The sequence below is a fragment of the Elgaria multicarinata genome, chromosome 2 (genome assembly GCF_023053635.1).
Source record: "Elgaria multicarinata webbii isolate HBS135686 ecotype San Diego chromosome 2, rElgMul1.1.pri, whole genome shotgun sequence".
In the NCBI taxonomy this organism is placed as follows: Eukaryota; Metazoa; Chordata; class Lepidosauria; order Squamata; family Anguidae; genus Elgaria; species Elgaria multicarinata.
Window position 1 is genome coordinate 146,596,313 of NC_086172.1, and position 27,519 is coordinate 146,623,831.

Genomic DNA, 27,519 nt, shown 5'->3' on the forward strand with positions numbered 1-27,519 from the left:
TAAAACCAACCTCTAATTTTATTAACTGATGAATTAGGAAAAGTAATTGTTCACAATTGCTCACTTTTCCTTGAGGAAACTCAGTGACTTATATAGAACTCTTCCAGGCAATCCCTCTCCAGCATTGAACAATTCAAGATTAGCTTTAACAGCGAAAGTTTCTTCACTTTTACACAATCCTCTAGGAGAGTATCTTCCAGCACCCTGAATTTTATTTAACCGATATGTTGTCAAAGCAGTTGCCAAGCTTGGTTCTATAACTTGGAGACTACTCAACTGAAGAACCAGGCTTCTGTCTGTCTATTATTTGGGGCCAGTGTGGTATTCGGGGTTTAGTTGCAGGTTTCCCAGGTTCAAGTTCCTATTTAATCATAAACCTCTCTTGGTAGGAAGGATAAGTGAGGTAAGGCTTGTGGCACATTTTGTACAGTGAAAAACAGTGTAGAAACGATAGTCTACTCAAGTCACAGAAACTGTAAGGAAACAGCTACTGTATTTCTTCAATTCGAAGACGCACTTTTTCCCCTCATATAAACATCTCTAAAAATGGGGTCCATCTTAGAATTGTGGGTGTGTCTTAGGGTTTTTTCCCTGTTGGTGGTACTGAAATTAATGTGCGTCTTACAATCGATGGCGTCTCACAATCGAAGAAATACAGTAATTAAGTAAATTAAGCTACAAAGGGTTGCACTATTTGCAGTGAAAGCTAATAGATGTAGAGCAAAGTTTTTAGATACTATCGGTGTGTGTTGTTATAAAGATTCAGAGATATAAATGAAATGTCATTGAGAAGCAATTAAAGGTTTCTGTGTGTCCGCTGTGCTCCTATCTTACTATCCTTTTAGTAATGCATGTTACGCTTTTGATAGCTCTGTAATTTTTAACCACATGTAATTTTTATCGTATAGTATAGCAAAATGTCAAGTTTATATGTGTTGCAATGATCTGTGGATTGAGCAATAAACATATTGATTGGTTGAAGTAAATTAAGGTATAAGAATTCAAGAGATTTACAGAGACACTGATTTAAAGAAAATCCCCCCTTCCAAAATAGGTTTTATTGAAAAGTGACAAATCCCCAACCAGTTTTTACAGATACATCTGTACAGGTTTCCACCTGTGCTACTTAGCGTCAATTATACCACAAGAGTTAGGAGCAAAGTCAGGACATACTACAGCAAATGCCACTAAGGCATAATTCTCATGGGTATCAAGTCATCACTTCAACTACCTAAAAAGGTAATTTCTGATTGGCAAATAAGTGATGAACTCAAAAGAGCAAACAAGAGAACACACTTCCCCAAATTTGCTTATTTTCCTTTAAATTTAGCAAATTTGTTACTGGAATATAAATAAGAGTAATCTAAAATAGCCACTACATTCCCTGAAGCACAACCTTCCATCATCATTTCTATTTTAGTTTGTAACTGTGGAAAGTCCAGGAATCTCAATTTAAAAGCAATGTTGAACACTTGCAGGCAAAACTCGCAGTACAGTTTTTGGGAGAAGAAAAGAACTAGAAGAGGACAAAAAATGTTCTGATGTTCCAGTGTAGCCCTCCACATTTGAAGTTTTTCTTGTGAGTATCCCTCTCTCTATTTTTGCAACATGTTTTTGTATAAGACTGAAGTCAAACAACAAATAAATATTTCTGGTTTTGTCATTAGGTAAATGTTCTTTTTTATGCTCTTTCAATTGTACCAGAGCTTGGGAATAAAATCAGCATCTTTGGATTCCTGAGGCCAAACTGGAAACAAAATGGCAAATATTTATCAGTTAATTAGTTGACCTAGTAATACCCCCCTAACCCGGCCAATAAGCCCAACAGCGGCCTCTTCAGCAGTGTCATGGTGCTGACAATTAAAGAATAACAGATGAAGTCTTTCCTATACACCACCTTTTTTAATGCAAATGTATGGGAGCGAGAAACTGCAGAACATTTTAGGAGCAGGTTCCTGTTTTATGAAAATGGAACTGAGCAGCTGTTGTGATTCAGAACCACCATGTCGAATTTATTTTTTTACCATTGATATAAGTCCTGAAACTTATAGAGCCCAGGAAAGATATAAATGTTTTTAAAGTTAGAAACAAACTACAGCTCACCTACTTTCCCCCACACGTGCTCATTTCCCTGCCATTACGTATCCAAATACTAATGTGTATGGATGCAGGACTACAAGCATATGGCTGTAACTTGATTGAAAGTTTGTTACAGTACAGGTCTGATACTGTCCAAATAGCAATTTTATTATAGCTTTGGCAGATAACAGAGGCAGATTCCCACCCACCCCAATGGAATTAACCTGAGCGTGCATTTCAAGTATGCATGTGACAGGTATTTCTTACAATTAAACAAATGTCCTTTCACAGTATTCAAGTGGCTTTCCAGAACTATAGGATTTTAGAACAAGAGAAGATGTTACGTCAGAGAATGCAAAAGAATGAGAACAAAAGCCTCCTGAGAAGTCTATATACCAACCTTTTTCTTCTGTAATCTAAGCAATACAGCCCATTTCCCTTATGTTCTTCCTGCTCCTAACAAAAGTATCAAATATTTTAACAAACCATTACCACTGGTAGTTTCTTCCCCACTCTTGAAATGTAGCTATTGATAATTGTGGGGAGAGTTCTGCTTCTGGGAGATTTGGCTCCAAGAACATCTGAGCCATTCTCTCTCAAAACTCTGTGTGGTAACAAAATGGAGCGCTTTAAGTATAAACAATCTCTGTGTATTCACAAGTGGTTTAGAGGATCATTGGTGACATCAGGAAAAGGTCACCAAATTGCAGCTGTGAAGGAGAGAAAGAGACAGCGCAAAAGCCAACAGCAGCTGTCTGAGACAGTTTTATTTCATCCCTGTTCAAGAGTCCCCAAATATCACAACTTCCGCCCCTCCCAAATCTATCCAATAATAGTTCAGAAGCTTCCTCATTGTTTTCTGTGCCAGCATTTCCCTCCTTCCCCTTTGGGGCCAATTCCAGAAGATGCTCCATTTGGCAGGTCAACTCCGAGGTGCCTCTAAACGGCCATAGCTGGGTCATGGTGTTGTTCCGCTGGGGTTTTAAAGAAAGGGAAACTGTCCCTCCTGCTACTCAATCAACTTCTTGGCCTTGAAGAAACGACGCAGATAGAAGACCTGCCAGGTAGCCAGTCCAATGAGGCAAAACATTGAGAAAATGCTGAAGTATAGTACCCGAATGTTGGTAGACTCTGAAACAAAAATACAAAAGCTTGTTACTCAGAAGGAATGCTAAGAAGTCCCTAGCCCTTGATTACTGCAATCCCACAATCTACTACAGGAATGAGAAACCTCCCTCCATCAGGCCCAAACCAGCCTGCCACCCAGGAAGAATCCCCACTGTTATCTCCAATCTAACAGTGAGGGATAAGGGTGATGAGTGACTGGTACTGGGAGTAGCAGCCCCTCTTCCCAGGGCTGCTGGAGTCCTTTCACACAGCACCCTCATGAGGGCGACACACACTGTGCAAAGGCTGAGGATTTGGCTGATGCTTGGAGGAGTGCTGAAAGGCACAGCATTCCTCTCAACATGGGGAAAGACAAAATGGATGGGTTGGTGAAGTCAGTGGGTGTGGCCACACCCACTGACATCATTTGTCCAGTGAAGGGCCTGGTGAGGGGGAGGCAATCTGGCCACCACCTCAAATTTTGGAACCTCTGGTTTAGTATCTCTTCACTTGAAATGCTGACATAAAAATGAGCACCAAAAAAGATGGGAGATGCACATAGAAAATAGAGATGCGTGCAAAAGTAACATAATTCTTTCATCTGAAACCCCAAATACTTAGCTTTCACTCAACAAAAAGCACAATTAATGATCCTAGTCCTCATGGCTACTGAAGTGTGTTTGAAAATGCAAGCAGTGTCTGTAAAAGGCTTCAGTGTTTAGAGATGGAACACCTCTGCCTTGAATGAAAGCTATTAATTATTGTACCCAATTATTGTACCCATTTTATCTGAAACAAAGAACAATTCTTAAGGCTGGATACAAACAGCCCTCATTAGGGGTGAAAAAGAAAAAAACGATAGAATCGAACTGGGAGCAGAGAGAGAAGGAATGGACTCATCTGTAGTAAGCTGGTGGAAAGAGGGCTTATTGGCAGCAGCATTAGACCATGTTATAACAAAATAGTTATGGTGGCAAAATGTTCAATTATCATGACAGTAAGTTCAGAAGTTGATACAACTATAAACAGGTGGATTGTCCCACTTGCAAGGTCTCAGAGATCCTTATCTAGACTACAGACTAGACTTCAAGTAAGCATTGTGACAGCATACTCCCATACCATATGACTTAGTGTGAGAGAGGTCAATGATATTACTCCCTGACTCGGGCACACAAATACTTACCATTGGTATCCCGCATCTCCTCCTCCCGTTTCTTCATGTAGGCAAAGTCATTGACAATAGATTCTGAAAGATCCTCCAGGCGTCGCAGTTCCAGCTCCAGTGGCTTCAGCTTCTCCACCTTAGCAAGCTGACAAAGGAAGAGAATGCAAATTACTGAGCTAGACAACACCAATCACTCCCATTTAAGTTTGAGTTCCCATTCAACATACAGCATTCCTGCCTTAAGGAGGCAATTCAAGGGTTCATTCCAACACTGGGCAAAGGAAAGTCTGCTCACACAACAGAACTTCTGCTTATACAATGGGACTTCCCCATCCTCCCTTCCTCCATAAAGTCCCCCTGTGTGCCCCAAATCTGCTCCAGAGGGTCCCTCAACTTTCCAAAGAGGCACACAGGGAGCTGGAGGAGGAAAAGGAAATCTATTCTACTAGAAAATAACCAGTGTTGTATCTAACCCAAATCCTTATTTCCATTAAGATGTTTCTTTTAATTACACAGCTTGAAAACAGTTCTAGAGTTGATTAGAAGGTAGATTGGGATCTACTGGTAGATCTCTGGATGATATGCAATAGATCAGCAAAGATTTCTGACTCACAATTGTTTAATAACGAAGTGATTCTCTGACACACACTAAATTATATAGAAATGAAGAAAGCTGGGTGGGGAACTAGTCAGGAGTATTTTTTTATGTGGAAGGACTGACCTCCACTCAGTTCTGGCCCTTGAAAACAAATTCTTGGGCTCAGAATTATTTAATTTTAAGTGTATGTCTTTTGTCCCATGCTCCAGTTGTTGCATCTCAAGTTTCTAATAAAAAATAAAAGTAGATTCCACAGGACTGAAGTTTGCCTACCCCTGGTTCTAGGTAATGAGCATGTTAAGCCCCACAATATATAGAATTACTGCACATCTTTGTTTGCGTAGACATATTACAAACCTTTGTACCTCTACCTGAGTTCCAAATTCATTTCAGGTTAATGTTTAGGGCTAGTGGGGTTTTAAAACAAAGCTATGCTAGCATTACTTGAGAGTGCTGATCAAAAAATACAGCTAGCTTAGTTAATCTTTGAACATATGAAGCTGCTTCATATGATGTCAGACTTTGTCTATCTGAATCAGTGCTGCCCACTCTGACTGGTCTTGAGATGTTCTGCTTCTTTAGTTCCTTTTAACTGAAAACGTCAGAGACTGAAGCTGAGATTGTCTGTTTGCAAAGCTTGTGCTTCACTGCTGAATTATGGCCCCTCCTCTTGACTACATATTCTTAAAAATTATTGACATTGAAGTTGTTGACCACACACTCAGATATAGCAGTAGCTGCATGATATCAATTGATTGTAAATGGAGCCAATCATTTCCACTCAATCTGAATGTGTCAGTCCAATGCCAAGGCTACTGGGACAACATTTCCTCCCCGACCCCCCACTCAGCAGTCTTGATTGGCTACTTTGACATGATCCCCATTTGGCTGGGATCTCACTGTAAAAAAAGAAGAAATGGGACCAAGCGCCAGAAATAGGGAGAATATAAAGGCTGTATTCTATCATAACTCTGTTCCAAAGAGTACACATGTGTTGTTTCAGTAATATTTCTGCATCCCTGATATCCTACACAGACAGTAGTTCTAATGCTCTGAAGTACTTCCAATGCCAAGCAACAAGTTGCCCTAAGAATACCTCCCTTTCCCCACATAGTGTAGCATGCAGCTCTGGCTGAACACAAGAGGGCAGCAGCCTATGGACTGGACCTCACTGTGGTAAGGATACAGTGGGACCAATTGGTGCTGAAAATTGCTCAATACCCTGGCAAGCCTATAGACACTTGTTTGATTCAAGCCAAGGATGGTTTCATTTAAAACTAGGATCTCAGTATTAATTGTTCAATCAATTAGATTAAGTTGATTTAAAAGGTACCCTTGATTAATCAGGCAGATTTTTTTTTTAGAATGCAAGTGATTTTTAACACAAGTATTTATCAAAATTGCAGGTGGCAAGCACCATCTTAAAAAGAGGTGTTCTATCCAGTGAGGGAGAGAATGAACCATGTCTCTTATAAGATGATGCCTGCTATTACACATATGTGATGTGTGCATCATCAAAAACATGTAAAAGTTATTGTTTTTGTTAGAACTATATTTTTCTCATGTGAATGCCCGTAATCAATCAACTAAAACTTATACAATTAACAAAGAGAGCAATCTTGTATATGTTTGCAATCTGGATAAAAGCATGCTAGCAATTCTATGGTGATGCCTGTTGAGCCTCTAAACTTGGAAGCTTATGGGCATCCTATGCAGAGTAAGAAGAACAGTGAAGATGATTTTCACCTCTGCGCTCTTCCTGCTCTGCATTTAGGCTAGATGGGCTTTTTCACCCATCTAGCCAAGATGTGTAGGAACGGGAGGGAAGGAGGATGGGGAGGCCTTGGGCTATGTTATAGCTTCCCCAGTCCCCTGCTCTGCCCACCCACTGGCAAACTATTTTTGACTTCAAAGAGGCAGCCAGCATGGTAGGAGTAGCAACAGCTATCGTAGAAGTTCCTAGAGGTTATGGATTGGCTAAGGAAGGAGCAGGGAGCAAGCAATTTCTGAAGGATGTGGAGAGAGAAGCAGCGATCGGAGTGCAAATATGTATAGGACTGCACTGTAACTCTATTGTTTATATTTCCCACATTACACCCTAGTCCCAGTACAGGAAGTACTCTACCCAATTGTTCAATAAACCTGACCACACCCCTCCGGTGTCTAGCCAATGGGAATAAAGGCAATGGGATGATTCATAGACAGGGGAAGCTATGATTTCCTGCTTCATTTCCATGTATTGCATGTGCTAATACCATTTAAGGAGAAAGCAAGGTATAGGTACTTCCCTCCTTTGTTAATTATAACAAAATAATTTTACTCCAGGTTGCCATGACTGCATTATTTTCCTGCCTGGTGGGGTGAACACTGATTTTCCCAACTTCTGAACCATAGCAGTGGGCACACTATGTTTATTTCACAGGTTTGAGGACAGAAGAGTGGGCACTAGTCACTTTTTAATTAACACTTAAATAATGTTTAATATAATAAAAAGCAAATTAACTTTAAGCTTACTAGACTGTCACATAGAAATAACTGTGAGCCAGAAAAGCCATATGGGAGGAACTGCATGGTCAAAAAAGCAGTATAATAATTCAGTCATGGGTTTGAGATCTCCAAGTTCAAACTGCAAAGTGACTTAAACTGCAATCTTAAACACTTACTAGGGAGTAAGCCCCATTGAACACCATAGGACTTACTTCCAGATAAACATGAATAGGATTGTACTCTGACTGCCTAATCCTACCTATCTCTCTTCAGAAGAAACCCCTACTCAGTTCCGTCGGACTTACTCACAAGTAAGTGTGTGTAAGATTGCAGCCTTAACGTAATAGATCAAAGAAATACACAGATCTACTACAATGACTGTTCATTGCAAGGCCACAAGGGGGAACCAAACCACGGTGATCACAAACATTACAGCAGCTTTTTGTGATGTAGCAACAGCACAAGATTAATCTGTCCTTTCAGTTAAAGCCCTTACATTTGAGTTCTAAAAGGATACAAACTAGGCTTAGAAACAGGGCCGCCCAGAGGAATGCAATTTTGGGGAGGGTGGTGGTCACACAGACATACAAAATGCTTGTTGCTCCCCCCACCCCCTTTGCCAGGGTCCAGGGCAAATTGCTCCCTTTGCCCCACCTCTGGGCAGGCCTGCCTAGAAAGCCACATGACCAGAAACTGTAGCAACAACTTTCAAGAGAACCATATAATTTGTAGCCCAGATTTTTAAAATGAGATGCAGAAAAGAAAGGGCCAATGTGATATTTAGCAGGAGAAACTTTTTGAGAATTTGGGGACAGTTTGCACAAAGCCTGAGTAGCCTGGAAATATTTGATTACATCCATTCATGAGGTCAGCTACTAGTTCTGTCTTGCTTTTATACCTTGTGACACGTGTCTACCAGACTCCAATGGTCTCTTGCCACCACCCCTTCTTTCTTAGGGAACTTCGAGGTGAAAGTTCTTGTGAGTGACCATTTATTCAAATCAGCATTCCTGAAATGTGCAATCTACACATAGGGATTGCATGGATTTCCATACTGATTTCTAGTAGCCCAAATGGTCTATAAGAATCATCACAGATGACAAATGAGATGGAAGAAAACCTCTACGCCGTGGTTGGGGATCATGCAGACCTCCAGATGTTGTTGGACTGCAACTCCCAGAATCCTTCACCATAGCCTATGCTGGCTATGCTGATGGGAGCTTGATTCTCTCTTTTAAACTTAAGCTACTGGAGACTGAGCATGGATCTCTCTCTCTCTCTCTCTCCTTTACAGACTCCGAGCTCATAACTGTCCCTTAAGCTATTACCAACATTGGGCAAATAGGAAGAATTCTTTTAAAGCCTTCACATGGCACCAACCTGCAGAGGGCTGGACTAGATGACCTCAAAGATCACTTCCAACTGATTCTATAGTGTACTCTAACACCTTGCAAATACATCATGGAGCTGATTTGCATCAGCAATATTTAACTATTTGTACAGCATATGATTTTGTACAATGGAGGTTTTAGCACCAAGTATGAGAAAGCAATCAGTAATAACTGGCAGTAGGCCAGCCTGGAGCTTTAAGCTGGGACAAAATACAGATGACACTGATGAAGATAACTATCCTAAATGAGCAATCCTACTACAAAAAGAGAAAAGCCATTCCAGTGCTAACAATAGGTGATACTGAATAAGGCAAGAACTTGCAGTAACAGATCTTCGCATTCCATGAGGGCGTGACCACTCTCCAGTGTGTGATCAATATCTAGATCTACTTCGTACATGCCTTTTCTGTACAAGAGACATCTACTGTATAAGAGACATCTACTGTGTAAGAAAACACAAGTACACCTCCATATATGAAATGTAGCAAGTTTATTTTCTATGACCACACTGTTTCTGAAGCCACTGTGGCTGCCCAATCCAAGTAGTCACAGCAAAATGAACTTGCAGTTTGTTTTATACCAGATAATGAAATTCTTCCTACACTGAGATAATAATGTCTGTGTAGGAAAAATGTCATAAATGAAGCAACTTTGAAAGCCACTTTCCATGATCCTTCTATAGCTGTTCCAGGGAAGGAGCCTGAAATCAAGGAAGAGAACTTATGATTGTCAAAATGTAGAATGAAAGGGGGGTGTTAGAACACATGTGTTACTTTCATCCATACCTTATCAACAACATGAAGCTGTCTTATACCAAAGCCAGAACACTAAACCAGCTCGCCCTCTCCAGGAACTCAGGCCAAGGTGTTTCACAAGAGAGCCTTTTAACTGGAGATGCCAGGGATTGTTCCCAAGACCCTCTAAATGCAAAGCTCTTCAAATGAGCTGTGCATCACCACTTGTGTGCACAAGGTCTGAGGTTCAAGGCCTGGTATCGCTAGTTAAAGAATTTCATCAGGGCTGGGAAAGACGTTTGTCAGACCACAGATCCATTTTGCCTGGCATTCATGACTCTCCAAGAGCTCGGGCAAAGTATAAGGCAGCTTCATGTGCATGCCAACAGGAAGAGGCTGACTTGATCTGCTGGAAAAGATCAAACTTGCAAAGACATAGTTATAACGTCAATACAGTGAACTTCATGCAAAGTGTTTGTCACTTCTATATCCAAAGCATATCTTACACTGGCAGGGTTTGGACAAACATATCCAGGCTTAATTGACTTAGATAGGAAAAAGCCTTTTCCCCTTGCATGCAGCCCCCTTTACCCTCCCTTCATGGCATGCTTGTATGGAATGTGGAAGTCTCCAATTAACCATTGTTTCCCATCTCAACTGAAACAGGAAATCTTGGTTGCAGCCTTTGTAATAAGCCAGAATCTTAAATCATGGTTTGAAGCTGGCTTAAAATCCTGATTTGTTGTGCAGCTGGTAACCAACATTTACTGGTTTGGAAACTCTGATTAACTGGCATTCCACATTCAGGCACACCATAAAGAAATAAAGGAAGATGCTGTGTGCATGGGCAAAAGTCTTATGCATATACCCGCTTATTAAATCCACGTATGACTGTCCAAATGCAGTCATTTTTTGTATATTGGATACCATTAAACATAAAATTATTTTCCCCTAAACATAAAATTGAGATGTTTCTTAAAATAATTATAAGGAAAAATAAGAAAGCTCCATAAACAAAAAATATATCCACTAGAACAAAATGGGCAGAATATAAAGAAATGTTTCTGGGTCACTGAGAAGTTAGATGCTGAAAATACCAAGAGGCAGAAGAAGAAAGGGTGAGAAATAGACTGCAGCTTATTCAGGGCTGAATTCTCATTTTAGATTGACCTGATTCTTCATAAGGTGACACTCTAATATGTTCAACACTCCCACATCTTTTTACTGGTTGAGTTTTCCTAGATGAGTTTCAGTTGGTGGAGCTTGAGGATGTTGACAAGGTGCTTGGACAGGTTTGTGCAACCTCCTTCGCATTGGATCCTAGCCCCTCTTGGCTAATAAAAGCTAGCAGGGTTGGAACAACTGGCTGGGCCAGGGAAGTGATTAATGCCTCTTTGCGAGAGGGAGTGGTCCCGGGCCACCTGAAAGAGGCGGCAGCGAGACCACTCCTGAAGAAATCTTCTCTGGACCCTGACAATCTTAGTAACTATAGGCCAGTAGCAAATGTTCCATTCCTGGGCAAGGTCCTTGAGCAGGTGGTTGCGAGCCAGCTCCAGGCACTCTTGGATGAGACTGATTATCTGGATCCACTTCAGTCGGGTTTCAGGCCTGGTTTTGGTACGGAAACAGCCTTGGTCGCCCTGTATGATGACCTATGTTGGGAGAAAGACAGGGGGAGTGTGACTCTGTTGATTCTCCTTGATCTCTCAGCGGCTTTCAATACCATCAACCATGGTATCCTTCTGGGACGACTGTCCGAGTTGGGAGTGGGAGGTACTGCACTGCAGTGGTTCTGCTCCTACTTGGTACTCCAGAAGGTGGTGCTTGGGAGACATTGCTTGGCTCCGTGGATTCTCCAGTATGGGGTTCCACAGGGGTCAATCTTGTCCTCCACATCTACATGACACCGCTGAGTGTGATCATCCGTAGTTTTGGAGTGTGCTGATGACAGGCAGCTCTATTTCTCCTTTTCATCTTCATCAGGTGAGGCTGTGGATGTGCTGAACTGGTGCCTGGCCGCGACAATGGACTGGATGAGGGCTAATAAACTGAAGCTCAATCCAGACAAGACTGAGATGCTGTTAGTGGGTGGTTCTGCTGACTGGATGGAGGGTGTTAAACCTGTTCTGGATGGGGTTTAACACCCCTGAAGTTTGGGGGTTCTCCTAAAACCATATCTATCACTTGAGGCTCAGGGGGCCTCGGTGGCACGAAGTGTGGGATAACCTGGCTTTAGTTATCTATGTCCTGGTAACCTCCAAGTTAGATTACTGCAATGCACTCTAAGTGGGGCTGCCTTTGAAGATGGTTCGGAAGCTGCAGCTCGTGCAAAATGCAATGGCCAGAGCGATAACAGGAACCAGAAGGTTCGATCATATAAGACCCACTCTGGCCTGCTTGCATTGGCTGCCTGTATGTTTCTGAGACCGATTCAAGGTGCTGGTTTTAACTTATAAAGCCTTACACAGCTTGGGACCACAATACCTGATGGAACGTCTCTCCCGACATGAACCTACCCATACACTGCGCTCAACATCCAAGGTCCTCCTCCGGGTGCCCACTTCGAGGGAAGCTCGGAGGACGGCAACAAGAGAGAGGGCCTTTTCTGTGGTGGGGCCCCTAATTGTGAAACAGTCTCCCTGACGAGGCTCACCTAGTGCCAACACTGTTATCTTTTCAGCATCAGGTCAAGACTTTTCTCTTCTCCCAGGCATTTAGCAATATGTAATTAGCCTGGGTTTGTTTTTGTATGTTTTTGTGGTTTTAAATTTTTGTATATTGTTTTTAAGTGTTTTTATCCTATATAAACTGCCCAGAGAGCTTCGGCTATGGGGTGTAAATAATGTAAATGATAATGTAAATAATAATAATAATAATAATAATAATAATAATAATAATAATAATAATATACCTCATGAACACATTTCAACATGTCTATGCAGTGACTAAAAGAGCACTTCTTATAACCCAACTGATAACCATATAAAGCAGGTAATTTAGTCCCATGTTAATTTACAGTGCAATTCTAGGCATGTCTCTCTGCGGAACCCCATATTGGGAATGCTGGGAGTTGTAGGACTATTTTCTGTCTAAATGTGTATAGGATTGTGCCTTTAATGTTATCATTTTACATAGCTTTAAGCTAGTGAAACAGATGCTTCATGGAATCTGCTTGTAAGTTTTAAGTCTTTGTTTTAAAGATTACATATTTTTCAGCAGTGTCATTGAACACATTTATCCATAGTTTCCTAGACATATGGGTAGTGATGAAATGAACAACTGTGTTCTAAATAAATCTAAATTCATGGTTAAAAATGACATTGCCAAGCATCAGATTCCCCACTCCCCACTGGGATTAGTAACTTTTAAAAACTCCACTAAATGAGAGCTCTAGTCTATGCCATATAGAATATCACATGATTGGTAGGAAGAGAATCAGAGGCACAGGCAGCAAAAGCAGGGATGTACCTCCTCGTAGTTCTTTGCTTCCACTCCGTGCTTCATATTCAAGGTCACGAGCTGGTCTGGCATCCGCCCTGTTCCTGGAAGTGCAATGAAAGGATTCATTGTGTGCAGTGCTCGGGCTGCCAGGAAATTCCCAGCCACCCCCCTCCTCCAACTAGGGAGGGATTTGCAGCTCTCCTGCCATGCAAACCTTTGAACAGCTAAAGAAGCAGTGCAACTATGCCTAAAATCACAGGAAAATCTGCAGATCGGATTGGCTAGAAGAACTCCCAGAAGTAATGAGAACAAGCTGCAACTAAGCATGTGGAGCGTGCAGAACACACGGCACTCGGATTTCCTGGTCTTCAGTCCACCCCATAGCAATAAGGAAACATACAAATCATTTAGTGTCAAACTGGAGGGAGCTAAAAGGCAAATTATATCCAAACAAAAAGCAAGTAGAAACCCAAAGTGGTGCATTGGATTGAATAGAGAAAAGAATGAACCATAAAAGAATAGACTGTTCCAAGGTTAAAGAACACTTAGCCAACTACAGAAATATTTGGGGACTGGAGAATTAAGAATGACACTTGAATCACTGTGATGCTCTTTCTTCTTCCCTTCCTTCTCCTTTATTTCTGCTGATCAAGAGTCTCCCCTTTGAAACTCACCTTCAGTGTGAGTTTTGCTTGTAAAACTATATATAAGCCCATAGCATAAGCTCAGTTCAGTTTCAAGTGAACATTTTGCAACCGAAGTGTGAACACACCAGCTCAGTCATTCAGTTTTAACTTGAAGAATTCTGCTTTGTGGTACAAACAGTACAAATGCCATTGTTCATGTTTGTATTGTTTCACATCTCATCCTGCAAGTGACAGTGACTTGTCTGTTCAGGTTTAGTACTACAGGCCTATCTCTAATCCAGAAGTAATCAACCTAGTGTCCTCCAGATGTTCTGGACTACAGTTCCCATAATCCTTGACCACTGGCCATGATGGCTGGGGCAGATGGGAGTTGAAAACCAAACCATCTGGAGGGCACAAGGTTGCCTACTAAATAGATAAATTCTATTTAGATTCATTAATGCAGCTTCTTTTACCTGCCCTGATGCTGTGTCATTTGGTATGACCTTCTGGTCATTCCTTTCTTTCTGGTATTTCAAGGAATTGCAACTATTCTCTTAAAAGGAAACAGATGGAAATATGCAATTTATTCTCAGGCTCCCTGTTCCTAGACATATTGGTATCAGTAGGTTTTGGGCCTGGCAAGGTGGACCGAATTAAAGAGGATGTAGAAAAATGGGACGATCCACCTCCAGCTGGAAGTTCTGGTGTAAACAGCCCTTCAAAATAGAAATGATAATCAGAGCCTCTACTGCAGGGGTGGGCAACTTTTGGTCCTTTGGATTTTTTGGCCTAGAATTCCCATCATCCACACCAATGGCTATGATGATGAGGGGTGATGGATTTGTAGGCCAAAATATCTGGAGGGACACAAGTTGCCCACTCCTGGTCTACATGTTCACTCAGAAGTAAGTCTCCGTGAGGTTAATGGGGCTTACTCCCATCCCTATTTAACTGGGAGTAAAACCTACTGAAAACATTTGGACTTACTACCTTTTCCAAATATGTGTGCATAAATATGTCAGCTTAGGCAGAAAAAAAACCCCAAGAACCATAGATGTTTCAGTTTGGGGTAGAGTTTTTTTGGTCTGACTTTTTAGGGGTGGAAAGGGATAACTGCTTCTTAGTATTTCTACTTTGAAGTAACTTCAAAGAAATTTTCTTTCTTTCTTTCTTAATCCTCCAATCCCAGATCAGCTGTTTTTACACTTGTTACTGTTAAGGGCATGAGAGTGGTAGGTATGCAGAATGGAAGTATTATGGCACAGTAACAACTAGGCCATGCTATGTCAGACACAGCATTGTTTAATTAAAAAAATACCTTAAAACAAAATCAGGACACAATAAAGTCTATGATAGGGGATCCAGCCTATCAGAGCCTCAGTTGTTCTAGTGTCCAAGTTTAGCACCAAAGGTAATGCTGCCCACTATAGAAATGAATAGCAAAAATATGCAAGACTGCTTTTCTGCTTTAAAAGATAAAAAAATTACTCAATTTTGGAATACATGTATAAAACTTGCTTTGCATGGTAGGATGAGGAGATTTCCCCAACCTTAAAACAAAAAATTGTGTGTGTGTGTGTGTGTGTGTGTGTGTGTGTGTGTGACTAGTTAGCTAACCAATCAACCTCTCCACACATACCCCAAACCAACTCCTACCTACTGCATGCACATCTATCTCATGAGATATATCATCTTTGCCAAAGAAAGGAGATGGCATTGCTGCTCTGCCTTAGGGAGTGGACATGCAGCAGCAACAATTTCTGGATCCTAGAGGATTGGCAATCCTTGACTTGATATTGACCAATAGGGATGGCTTAGTGGATAAAGTGGCAGTTACGGGAACTCTGGGGGAAAGTGACCATGTCATACTTGAATTCTTGATTATGAAGGAGACAAAAGTTGAGTGTAGCCATACACGTACTCTGAATTTTAGAAAAGCTGATTTTAATAAACTCAGAACTATGATAAGTAAGGTCCCATGGCAAATGAGCCTAATGAGAAAAGGAGTGCAGGATGGGTGGGAGTATTTAAAAAAGGAAATTTTAAAGGCACAGTTACAAACAATTCCAACAAGGAGAAAAGATAGAAGACAACAGAGGAAACCAATGTGGCTCCACAAAAAGCTTAGAGATGACCTGAAAACAAAAAAGGATACATAGGAAGTGGAAGGAAGGCCAGGCTACAAAAGAAGAGTACAGACAGGTGGCGCAGAAATGCCGAAATGGTGTCAGGAAGGCTAAAGCTCAGAATGAGCTGAGATTAGCGAGGGATGCTAAAAGCAATAAAAAGGCTTTCTTCAGATACGTGAGTAGTAAAAGACAGAGGAAAGAAATGGTGGTTCAATTGCTTAATGAGGATGGCAAATTGATAACAGATGATAAAGAAAAGGCTGAAGTGCTCAATTCCTACTTTGCCTCAGTCTTTTCCCAAAAACGGATCTATGACCCCCCTGGAAAAAGTGAAGCAGAAGTTGAGGGGGCAGAATTACAGTTTGAGATTGATAAACAAATGGTCAAAGAATTTCCTTGAATGAGTTCAAATCTCCAGGGCCCAATGAACTGCATCCTAGAGTAATGAAGGAGCTAGCGGAAGAACTCTCAGAACCTTTGTCTATTATCTTTGCAAAATCATGGAAGACGGGTGAGGTGCTATGACTGGAGGAGGGCTAACGTTGTCCCTGTCTTCAAAAAGGGCAAAAAGGAGGAACCTGGGAACCACAGACCAGTCAGTCTGACATCCATCCCTGGGAAAATTCTGGAGCACATTATAAAGAAGTCAATCTGTAAACACCTTGAAATCAATGCGGTGATCACTAGAAGCCAACATGGATTTGTCAAGAACAAGTCCTGTCAGACTAATTTGATCTCATTTTTTGATATGGTAACCTCCCTTGTGGACTGTGGGAATGCTGTGGACGTCATATATCTTGACTTCAGCAAAGCTTTGGACAAAGTACCACATGACATTCTGATTAACAAACTAGCTAAAAGTGGGCTAGATGGAACAACTATTAGGTGGATTCACAGTTGGCTACAGAATCGGACTCAAAGAGTACTTATCAATGGAATCTTCTCAAACTGGGGAGAGGCAACGAGTGGGGTACCGCAGGGCTCAGTCCTGGGCCCAGTGCTCTTCAACATTTTTATTAATGATTTGGATGAGGAGGTGCAGGGAACGCTGATCAAATTTGCAGAGGTCACCAAATTGGGTGGGATAGCCAATACCCTGGAAGACAGAAACAAACTTCAAAGTGATCTTGATAGGCTGGAGTGCTGGGCTGAAAACAACAGGATGAAATTTAATAGGGATAAATGCCAAGTTCTACATTTAGGAAATAGAAACCAAATGCACAGTTACAAGATGGGGGATATTTGGCTCAGCAATACTACAAATGAGAAGGATCTTGGAATTGTTGTAGATCGCATGCTGAATATGAGCCAATAGTGCGATATGGCTGCAAGAAAGACAAATGCTATTTTGGGCTGCATTAATAGAAGTATAGCTTCCAAATCACGTGAGGTACTAGTTCCTCTCTATTCAGCCCTGGTTAGGCCTCATCTAGAGTATTGCGTCCAGTTCTGGGCTCCACAATTCAAGAAGGACGCAGACAAGCTGGAGCATGTTCAGAGGAGGGCAACCAGGATGATCAGGGGTCTGGAAACAAATCCCTATGAAGAGAGACTGAAAGAATTGGGCATGTTTAGCCTGGAGAAGAGAAGATAGCACTCTTCAAATACTTAAAAGGTTGTCACACAAAGGAGGGCCAGGATCTCTTCTCGATCCTCCCAGAGTGCAGGATACGGAATAACGGGCTCCAGTTAAAGGAAGCCAGATTCCAGCTGGACATCAGGAAAAACTTCCTGACTGTTAGACAATGGAATCAGTTACCTAGGGAGGTTGTGGGCTCTCCCACACTAGAGGCATTCAAGAGGCAGCTGGACAACCATCTGTCAGGGATGCTTTAGGGTGGATTCCTGCATTGAGCAGGGGGTTGGACTCGATGGCCTTGTAGGCCCCTTCGAACTCTGCTGTTCTATGATTCTATCAGCCAACTCCATGCAGGCAGCTGCACATTCCCTTGCCAGGAAGCCAATTGCTTCCTGGCAAGGGAATGTGCAGTCCTTCATACGCTTATGTTTCATTCTTCCTCTTCAAACCAGAAAAGCTTTATTACAGTGTGCATTTCACAGGTAGGTGGCAGCACAGCACAGTATATGAAATGCAATGTGGGGGTAGGGCAGAGAAAGGCCTTTCTTCACTGGATGGAAATGACAGCATTGTCCATTGGTGCTGCTACTAACAACTTCCAAGATGCCTTATGTAGTTTTCATGACAGTAGAGGGGCAAAGCAGCCCCCACCCCCAGACTGTCATTGCTGCCTATTTCTATGGAAATTAATTCCCAGTATAGGAATGGACATTACAGTTACATAATTAATTTAGACATATCCTAAAAAACTGGGGATCAGGGTACCTAGCAGACAGCCTTCCCCAATATGAAACCTGCTGACCTTTAAGATCCTCAGAGGAAGCTTTGCTAGTAATTTCACTATCAATGGGATGTCACTGTGTGACATCTAGGAAGCAAGCCTTCTCAGCAGTGGCAGCCACCCTCTGGAACTCCCTCCCCTGTGAAGTTCAATGGGCAGAAAATGTGGTGAGTTTTAAATGCCTCCTGAAAATGTACCTGTTTACACAAGTTTTCCCTGGCTTATAACTCATACAATGCTGCTGCTGCATTTTAGTGTTTTACATTGGAGGTTTTTAATGGTGAATTTATTTTTGTTCACTGAATACTTTAATAGTTATATTAAACACCACCATTTTAAATGTTTTAAATATTAAACATGTTAGCATGTAACCTGCTTAGGAAGATTATAACCAGTATACATATAATATATATAAACAAATATTAATTTCATATTTTTAATAATGTTCTCATGAATATTCATTTGGGAGTAAACCCAATGAAGTTATTACAACTTATAAGCCTAGGAATGCATTGCAGATGAGTAAACTGCAGAAACATTGGGTCCTTAAGGACTAGCCCCTGGAAACAGATAGGAAGAATAGCATCTGGGTAATACTAGGCCAAGTTCACTGCAAGCAAAACAGAACTTTCAGAATAAATAAAGAACTGCTTTGAACACATGATGGATAAGCACCATACCAATAAAAATAAAGGAAATAACAGAAGTACTCCAATGGATTTCAAAACGTAGAGAGGCCATGGAAGTCTACACAGTATTGATTAGAAACATTTCAAAGTGTCCCTTTCAACACTAAAAGCTACGTTTCTATGTGGTATGCCTATGGTGTTTGCAATAAAAAGTATGCATAAACAAACAAAATATGTTTGACAGGCAAGATCACATTATAAACACACAAATGTTTCTTTCTCCTTTAAAAAGATAAAGCACTTTATGCACTAATATATCCTGATTCTTGCCTCAACAAGTTCTTTACTATCATTGCAAAAAAATCTACCTTAAAAATCAAATGTGGGGTTTATATGAAAATAGCTTGCACAATATTTTTGCCACAAAACCTGCCCATAACCAGTCAGAAATTGCTGAACCATATAAAACTCAAAATGGGATCACTGCATACACTGCAATGGGGCTACCTGCATATCATGCAGCATGAACTCCTAAATTATTCCTCCTTCATCCCAGCAGGACCAAGAATCCAGTAGAATCAACAAATTCACTTGCCATGGTGAGCACACACTGCCCTCTGTGAGCAGCTCTCCTTCCCCCTGTTGGGCTTCCTGCTTTAGAGCAGAAAAGGTGGGGGGGCACCAATTTAGATGGCTTTAAAAGGGGGGGTTGGATAAATTCCTGGAGGAGAAGCCTATCAATGGATACTAGTCCTGATGGCTATGTACTACCTCCAGTATTAGAGGCAGTAAGCCTGTGTGCACCAGATGCTGGGGAACATGGGTGGGAGGGTGCGGTTGCACCATGTCCTGCTTGTGGGTCCCTGGTCGACAGCTGGTTTCAGAGAGTGCTGGACTAGATGGACCCTTGGACTGATCCAGCATGGCTCTTCTTGTGTTCTTATGAGGGGAGAGAAGTGTTGGGTGCTGCTTCCCAAAGGTGCACTGAATGCCTTCAGGCAGTTGCACCCAGCAACCCATCTTCCCTCCCCTTCGGGAGAGATGAGGTGGGGCAGAAGCATTAGGTGCCTGAAGGTTCTCCTTGCAACTTTAGGAAGAGTGTGTGCTTCATCCAGATGAGCCTCGGGAAAGGCCAAGTGAGGGGAAGTCTGAAGGCGTAAGGGGTGTCTTTAAGAAGCATTGCCCAACAGCACATGCTCCCACCCTATCTGGCCTCCCCCAACCCCCAGAAAGACTGAATGAGGTGGGAGCATTGGGTGCTGCTGACCAAAGATGCTATGTGCTCATTTGCAAAGCAGCACCCAACAACATGCACTCCCCTACCCTTGGCCTTTCCATTAGGAAAGACACCCCTTCTGAAAGGCACACTCGTAGCTTTCAAAGAGCTGTATCATAGCTTCTCCCCTCATTTGGGCTTTCCCTCAGGAAAGGCTGAGTGAGGGGAACCAACTCCTGAAGGAGTTTTCTCTATGCCTGCCAGGCAGTTAGAGCTCCAACCGTCAGATTGTGAGGTTTGCCTGACTCCCACTCATAAAAACTCACTGCTCAGTGTTACTTGGCTTTAAAACAACCACTCCTTATATAGTATGTTCAGTAGGAAGGATCTTTTCAACAAAATGGGATCTTTGCAACTTAAGGCAAGTTATAGTCAGATAAAAGCAAGAAAAAGAATAGGAATGCTCCAGATTTGGCTTTGAACATATGCCCATTATTAAACATAATATTAGGAAATTAATTTCCACACAATGGAACTTTAAAAGATATTCTGGTCAGAAGGACACAATATTGCACTTTAGACAAGTAAGCAAAATTTGATCCCACACAAACGTCTGGCACATACTATCCATTCCTCCCAATCTTCAGCACGTAGTACAAGCAGCACGAACACTGCAATCAAGAATTGCATAGACACGACTTTGCAACCCCAGGAGCAAAGTGAGTGACGCAAGGAAAAGAGCCCTGCAAAACCAATATAGAGCTCACTGAGGGGACCTCCCTACGTTTTGCAAGCCAGTTCTTCCCTCTGCTAGGGTCTCTGCGCAAAAAGTTGTGCCTTTCACTTCCTCTTCCTCATTTTTGTGGCTAAGTGCTTGAGAAATCCCAGATGCTCAGACTCAACCTGGTCCAACGGCCCAGAGTGTCTATTGTCCTGGCTCTGCCATCCCAAGGCAGATATAACCCTGCAGCTTTCACTGACACAGCATGCTCAACAATGGCACTGGCAGTATGTAAAAAAACTACCAATCATATAGATGGTACAAAGGATTATTAAGATTTGTTTAAGGAGACTCGAATTTATAAAGGCTTAACCACAAGGCATTGTGCTGATATAGGAACTGCAGGTGTTTGAGACAAATGTGAAGCTTTTAATTACTTATCTTGGGGGCATAGGTAATTCAGTGGCACCCTTCAAAAGCCAAACAGAGTTAAACAAGCATTCTGACAAAATCCCAGTCCTATTTCCTTCTGTCCTCACAAAACGTATGATTTCAGCCAAGAAAGTTACTTTCCTTATAAAAGCAGCAGTAGATTTCACTCCCAGCATATTAGTTGTAGCATAGCCCCGTCTTTGATAATCTTCTTGCCAGCAGGCAATTACATTTTTTATTGAAACAAGTCTTTGGCACATAAGCTAACTTGAAATATATTGTAATTAGTTTTAACTGGTTGTTTTGATGGGTTTTATTGATATTTTACCTGCTTTGATTTTATGTTTGTTATTTTGTATTTCAACGCTGTTTTATTGTATTTATTATAATTTATTGCATTTGCTGTTAGCTGCCTTGAGGACCATTTGGTGGAGCACTTACTGTGACTGTCCTATATAAGTACAGGAGACATACAACGTAGTAGATCCAGCTGCGACAGTGAGAAGCAGGTGGTTTCCTCAAGCCTTAGCAAGACTTCTGCAAGTTGAATGCTGCCCAGTTGTGACCGGAAGCAGTAGCAAAGGATAAGCCTGGAGGACTATGGACTATTTGCCCTGAATGTCAACCCCAGATGTTCGCCAAAAAGAAGGGCAAGTGCGTCACTCCCAAAGGAAATTCAACTCTAAAACTTGTTAGGCAACTGTCCCCACAGCCTGGGTACACAACCAACATCTTGCACATTTCCCCTTCTTCCTCTCATGACAGAATCTTGGCCACTGCAACCACGTGTCACGTCTATATGTTTGGCTGTAGTTCCAAAGTATATCTTTGGAAGTGGGCAGTTTAAATGTTTTCTTTTAAAGTTAAAAATAAATCTCATAAGAGAAATCAAGGGGGCATTTGGGCACAGGTTCAATGTGAATTACTCCCAAGGACGGGTGGTTAGGATTACTGTGTGTCTTGCATGTAGCAGGTTACATACCCTAGTACTGACACGTCCCTTTAACTATTGCCGTTCTCTTTCTTCACACGCTGAAAAATTATTTCAATAAGCATTTTGTGATCATGATACCGGCTGATTGGGCAGCATATTTATTTTGAATTGGTTGGGTTTTTTAATCTTGTTTTATTGCTGCTGATTTTGTATTATTTCATTTTATAAGCTGCTTTGGATATTTGTTAATATAAACAGTTATAGAAAGATTTTTTTAAAAATAAAGCAAACAAAATGAACAGAATCTTTCCACGCCTCTTGTACAAAATGATCAATGTGAAGATGGTGGGATCCCATCTGCATGTGGCATATGAAAAGGGCACAGAAACGTCATTTCTACTTCAGGAAGAAATTGAAATAATTTGCAAAATTAGTGTCCCTGTCTTCTCCCTGTGTTTGTTGGCTGGAAATAGGAGGAAACAGTTTGTTGTGCCCACATCCTGTCAATTTTGCTGTGTGCAAGCAAGGTTTTAGGAACTTTGGGCCACCTCAAAATAAAATTCCAGGAAGAATCCACATCTCCATCTGATGTGGAAGACAGAAAGGGGCTTCTTTCTTGTAGAGACTCATGAGATTACTGTCACAGCCAAAGTCTATTTTTCTTATCCTGTTCTTCTTGAGCCCCATCCTGGATTATAACTTCTCAGTGTAGACAATTCTGATTTCACCATTCCTCAAATGCAAGTAGTTCTGGGAAGGATTGCAGCAAATGGCCTTCATCAGTGATTAAATGTTTTCTTTCCGTCTAAAAGATCTCAAAACACTTGGCAAAGCAGATTCATCCTGTCTCTCATCCAAATGTTAACCTTTTCAATGCACTCGACAAAGAGAGAAGGGAGAGAGAAGAAGAGGGTCTTTCATACTCACCCACGGGGAGCTTGCTCTCAAAGCAGGCCTCAAACATGTCATAGTCCTCTGTGGTGAAAGCAAATTTGCCCTTTGTAGCATCTTCCTTGGAGTAGAGAATATGCCCAGCAGAGTCAAGTATCTGTAAGAAAAATGAAGAATACAAAAGGCAAACAGGTTAACAACCAAATCCTATGCTACAATATGGGGGGGGGGGTAGGAGGAGTCAGAGGATTAACATCTTCCTAGAATACTTTTTCTTCAGTCCCATCACAGTTGAAGAGATTAAAATTCTAGTGAAAAAAATTCTGATAAATTAGAGTTGTCAAAAAAAATCTGCCTCATTAGCCTCTTCTGACATGTTAAAACTAATAACATTCCCATAAAAGCATTCACTGCAACAGAACACAGTTGCTCAAAGGAGAGCACAGGGGTAGACAGTGATGGGAGATCTCATTTATTCACTGAACATACATTATCAGTAATTCTGAGCAGAGCAAGCTACGGGTGACACTGACCAGACAATAATTGTACAATTGAACTTAATTACTAAATGAAGCACATCATTTGCACGTTTTCCCCATTGCTAAAATAAAAAACACAAAATAAGCTTTAAAGAACTCTGAAAGCATGTTAGAAGTCACCTAAAGTTTCACTTAGAAATGTTAGGGGATGTTAGGGGAACAAGATGTTAGGGGATCGTCAAATATGGCTCTTCCATGGAAAAGGAGCTAATACACACACAGGCTGCATTCAGACAACACAATAGTCAATGGTGGGTTAATAATCAACTCCATGGTTGATTATTGGGGGGGGGTACTCCCCACATGACATGATTATAATAAACTATGGTGTGGATTAAGGCCAGCGTCGAGTTGACTATAAGTCAACGGTGTGTTTGATTAACACATCCCCTGCCATCTCTACCCACCTCAGTCCTCCTGCTCGTATCCCATCAGCCATTGCGAGTTCTGCTGGCTGGACTAGAGCAGCAGCCACTGCTTTGGTCACTCTTGCCAGGGCACTCTGTAGTCGCCAAAAATAACCAACTACGTGTGACGAAATAGTCAACAGTACACGACCCGACAACCAATGTTGTTCAAATAATCAACTCTGCACAGCATTTGTTATTTGCATTGGTTATTTCAGCTGAATAACCAACCATGGTGTAAAAAAGTCCCCACCTTTGACTATTTACCCCACTGTCGGTTATCATGTCATTCAAACCCAGTTACATACAAACTAGTTCCTTTCCAGCATTAGCTGGTGCATATTGGGCTAGCTCTACTTTTCTTTTCCTCTGGCATCAGATGACAGTTGCCTACATAGAGGCAGGCACAATGCCCATCAAACTAGGTACACGTAGAGCAAACTGCTTAAAAGTCAGCCTACACAATTATGGGGGAGCAACCAGCCTGAAAGATGTTCCACAATGCTCTGGCATTACGCACAGTAACATCATCGTCCTTCACAAGCACAGCTTTCTTCTCCACATTGCCTGCCTGAACAATAAGCACCCACACGACAAGGATCTAGTGGGATGACAGCCAGGAAAGAACCTCCTCCTTGCAGCCAACTGGCATATTGGATACATTCCTCAAGAACAGAAAGCATAACTGTTAGTGCTGAGATGTCACAATTAGAGGATACACAACACAACGATGAAGTATCATGAACGCAACAAAAATGGCACAGTGACAAAGAATCACTTCAGTCCTGATGGGTTGCCTCTCTGAGACAATGCTCTTCTGAGCAAGAGCACTCACAAAGCATTATGTCCTTCTGGAAAGAAAACTAGTATGTGATCACTAATAACTGGAACACCTAGCCCTAACAGTTAAGGCACTTATATGAGTAGTTGCTGTTGACATTTTTATTCCGGATAAGCAGCCAGTGTATTTGCTTGGGGCTACTCAGTCAACTGCTGAAGTCAAGACCCAAACACTGATTCCTAGTGTATGACATTTCTTTGCCCTACTCTGGCCTTCTAGAGAAAGTGAAGGGCTAATACACAAAACTAAGACTTCATTAACCAACATGCTACAGCACTCCTGGATAATGAGCATTTGGATGGGGGTGAAATACTGCCATGGCAACAATTTAGGATATTATTGAACTTATATTGCAAAAGTTACACTATTGAACTCAGGATTATAATTATAACAGAACATTCTATGTCACAACCCACATCCCCACACATATTTCCCTACAAAGTTCATATTTGAAATCCATACAGCTGTAGTTCCAAAGTACATCTTTGGAAGTGGGCAGTTTAAATATTTTCTTTTAAAGTTAAAAAATAAGTCTCATAATAGAAAGCAGGGGGGGCATTTGGGCACAGGTTCAATGTGATTCGCTCCCAAGGACAGGTGGTTAGGAATACTGCCTTTGTTGCACATACAGGTTATATACCCTAGTACTGACACGTCACTCTAACTATTGGCCTTCTCTTTCTTCACATTGCTACCATACTATCTGGTAACCAAAGACCTCTAAGCAATACTTTATGAATGCACAATCCTTTCTTCAAACACTTAGGGCAGATCTACACATTAGAAAGAACATGGTGATGCTGCTGAAAACAGCTCCACTTGAAGGATCTTCTCCATAATGACTAATTACAGCTTATTCCACTGTGTGTTTTCTGTCCCACATTATTGGCTACTGGTACTGTTTCCCCGAAAGTAAGACATCCCCCCAAAATAAGACCTACTTCCAGTTTTGCCTCTCGCTGTAATATAAGGCATCCCCCCGAAAATAAGACTTTTTTTTTGTTCAACAATAAATGTGTACCGTATTCTTCTTCATGGAAAAATAAGACATCCCCTGAAAATAAGACCTAGCGCATCTTTGGGAGCAAAAATTAATATAAGACACTGTCTTATTTTGGGGGAAACAGGGTCGTGTAAGAACACACAATATGCCGATTATATAGCACAGGACACACTAAACTAGATATTACCTGGGAAAACACTCAAAATGGAGCTGCCATTTGTAGTGGCAGCTGCATGATCTTTGTAACAAGTATTCCGCTTTTATATACAATGGCACTTGCCAAAGCTAAACCCAGTGCCCTGATTTTCATGGCATGGGCGTAGTCCTGCCTTGGATGCATCACCACTGCCAGGCAACCTGAAGATTACAAACAGCTGCACCACCTCATCACTACCATTCTTCCTTCACCTAATATCCCAATAACCACTCTCCTATTTTCCCTTCAATGCCAATAGAGCTCTCATCTTCTCGCAGCTTGGGATGCAATCCCATAGGCTACTTATTATTCTAAGCATTGTCCTAAAGTAGGGATGAGCAACCTGTGGCCCTCCAGATCTTTTGGTCTAGAACGCCCATCAAACCTAGCCAACATAATGAATGGTGAGGGATGATGGGAGTTGTAGGCCAAAAATAAATAAATTCTGGAGGGTCACAAGTTGCCCACTCCAGGCCTATAGTCTTCCTACAATATGTGCTGGAAAGGGACAGTGTACTAGGTTTTGCACAGAACTCAGGAGCAAAGGCTGTTGGGCTGGAAGGCAAAACTTGGCTGGAGTTGAAAGAGGAGTCGTGGATAGGCGGCTGAGAAGTTCAGCGAGAGAGCTGTAGCAGGGAACAGCCTGTTGCATACAAAGAGAAAAGCAACCCTGGTGAGGGCCTGGCGCTATTGTGGGGCCACATTTCGCTCCACAGAGCTGGGCCTATTTCCTCCTTCCGTATTTCGGCCTTCCAGGCGAGACGGGATAGGCTGACGTGTCCCAAGAAGTGAAAGGGCCGGGAAGGCCAGAGCGTGGCCGGTAACACACGGATGGGGTAAGGAGGCTCACGCACCACCTCCGGCCACGGCTCCCCGCCCCGCGTCGGCGGGGAAACGCGGGGAGCGTGCTAACAGCATCAGGTTTATTACTCCGCCGCCACCCAGCCGTTATATGTAGGGCGAATCGCTCGGTGTCGCTGAGAGGAAGAAGAAGGGTGCCCCCGCCCCCACACACCCCCGCGCGAAACTCAAGCTCGCAGCCCCTTTCCCAGGGTTGCCTGTCTGTCTGCACCTTGAGGTTGGCGGACGGGCCGCTGGACGAGCCCGGCGGCGGGGCGACCTCGTACTCGCCGCTGACCAGCGTGTCGCGGTGGATCTCCTCCCGCAGGCATTTGCGGGCCTTGCCTGGCAGCTGGAAAGAGATGGGCCGTACAGGGCCCGGCAGCAGGACGAGGAGAAGGAGCGGGAGGAGGGGCGGGAGGAAGGCCGGCCTGAGGCGGCAGCGGCCACCGGGCAGCGAAAGCAGCAGCATGGCGGCAGGTCCGACCGACACAAGGCCGGGCTCTCTGCCTCCGCCCCCCGGCTTGAGGCACGTGACCCGCCGGCGCTGTTTGCGTGATGGGAAGGAAGGAAGGAAGGCGGGAGGAGGCCTCTGCGCGGCGGCGGCCGATTGCGCTCAGCTGGAAGGCGTATTGGCGGCACTAGATGCCGACGGAGCGGGAGACGTCGTCAATCATCGACAACCTCGTTCATGCGAGTGGCTCGTTTCAAAATGGTCGGCTTTAAATAACGTTATCCAGTGTTAGTCCT

At 42.5% G+C, this 27,519-nt stretch overlaps 1 protein-coding gene across 1 annotated transcript; it reads right to left on the bottom strand.

Moving 5' to 3' along the window:
- Positions 1-1,025: 1,025 nt before the first annotated feature.
- TMED10 (transmembrane p24 trafficking protein 10) lies at positions 1,026-27,284 on the bottom strand. The gene is made up of 5 exons (XM_063117874.1): positions 27,002-27,284; positions 22,980-23,100; positions 13,030-13,103; positions 4,370-4,496; positions 1,026-3,210 (listed from the first exon to the last, which is right to left on the bottom strand). Exons 1-5 carry the CDS (start codon positions 27,239-27,241, stop codon positions 3,089-3,091), a joined length of 684 nt encoding a protein of 227 aa, XP_062973944.1. The 5' UTR covers positions 27,242-27,284; the 3' UTR covers positions 1,026-3,088.
- Positions 27,285-27,519: the final 235 nt, after the last annotated feature.

Excerpts from the sequence above, each read along its gene's own strand:
- TMED10 (XM_063117874.1), bottom strand. The coding sequence starts at position 27,241 with ATGCTGCTGCTTTCGCTGCCCGGTGGCCGCTGCCGCCTCAGGCCGGCC. Across the intron at positions 23,101-27,001 it reads GCCCGTCCGCCAACCTCAAG|ATACTTGACTCTGCTGGGCA; the intron begins GTGCAGACAGAC and ends TTTTTCTTACAG. Across the intron at positions 3,211-4,369 it reads GGAGATGCGGGATACCAATG|AGTCTACCAACATTCGGGTA; the intron begins GTAAGTATTTGT and ends TTTTTGTTTCAG.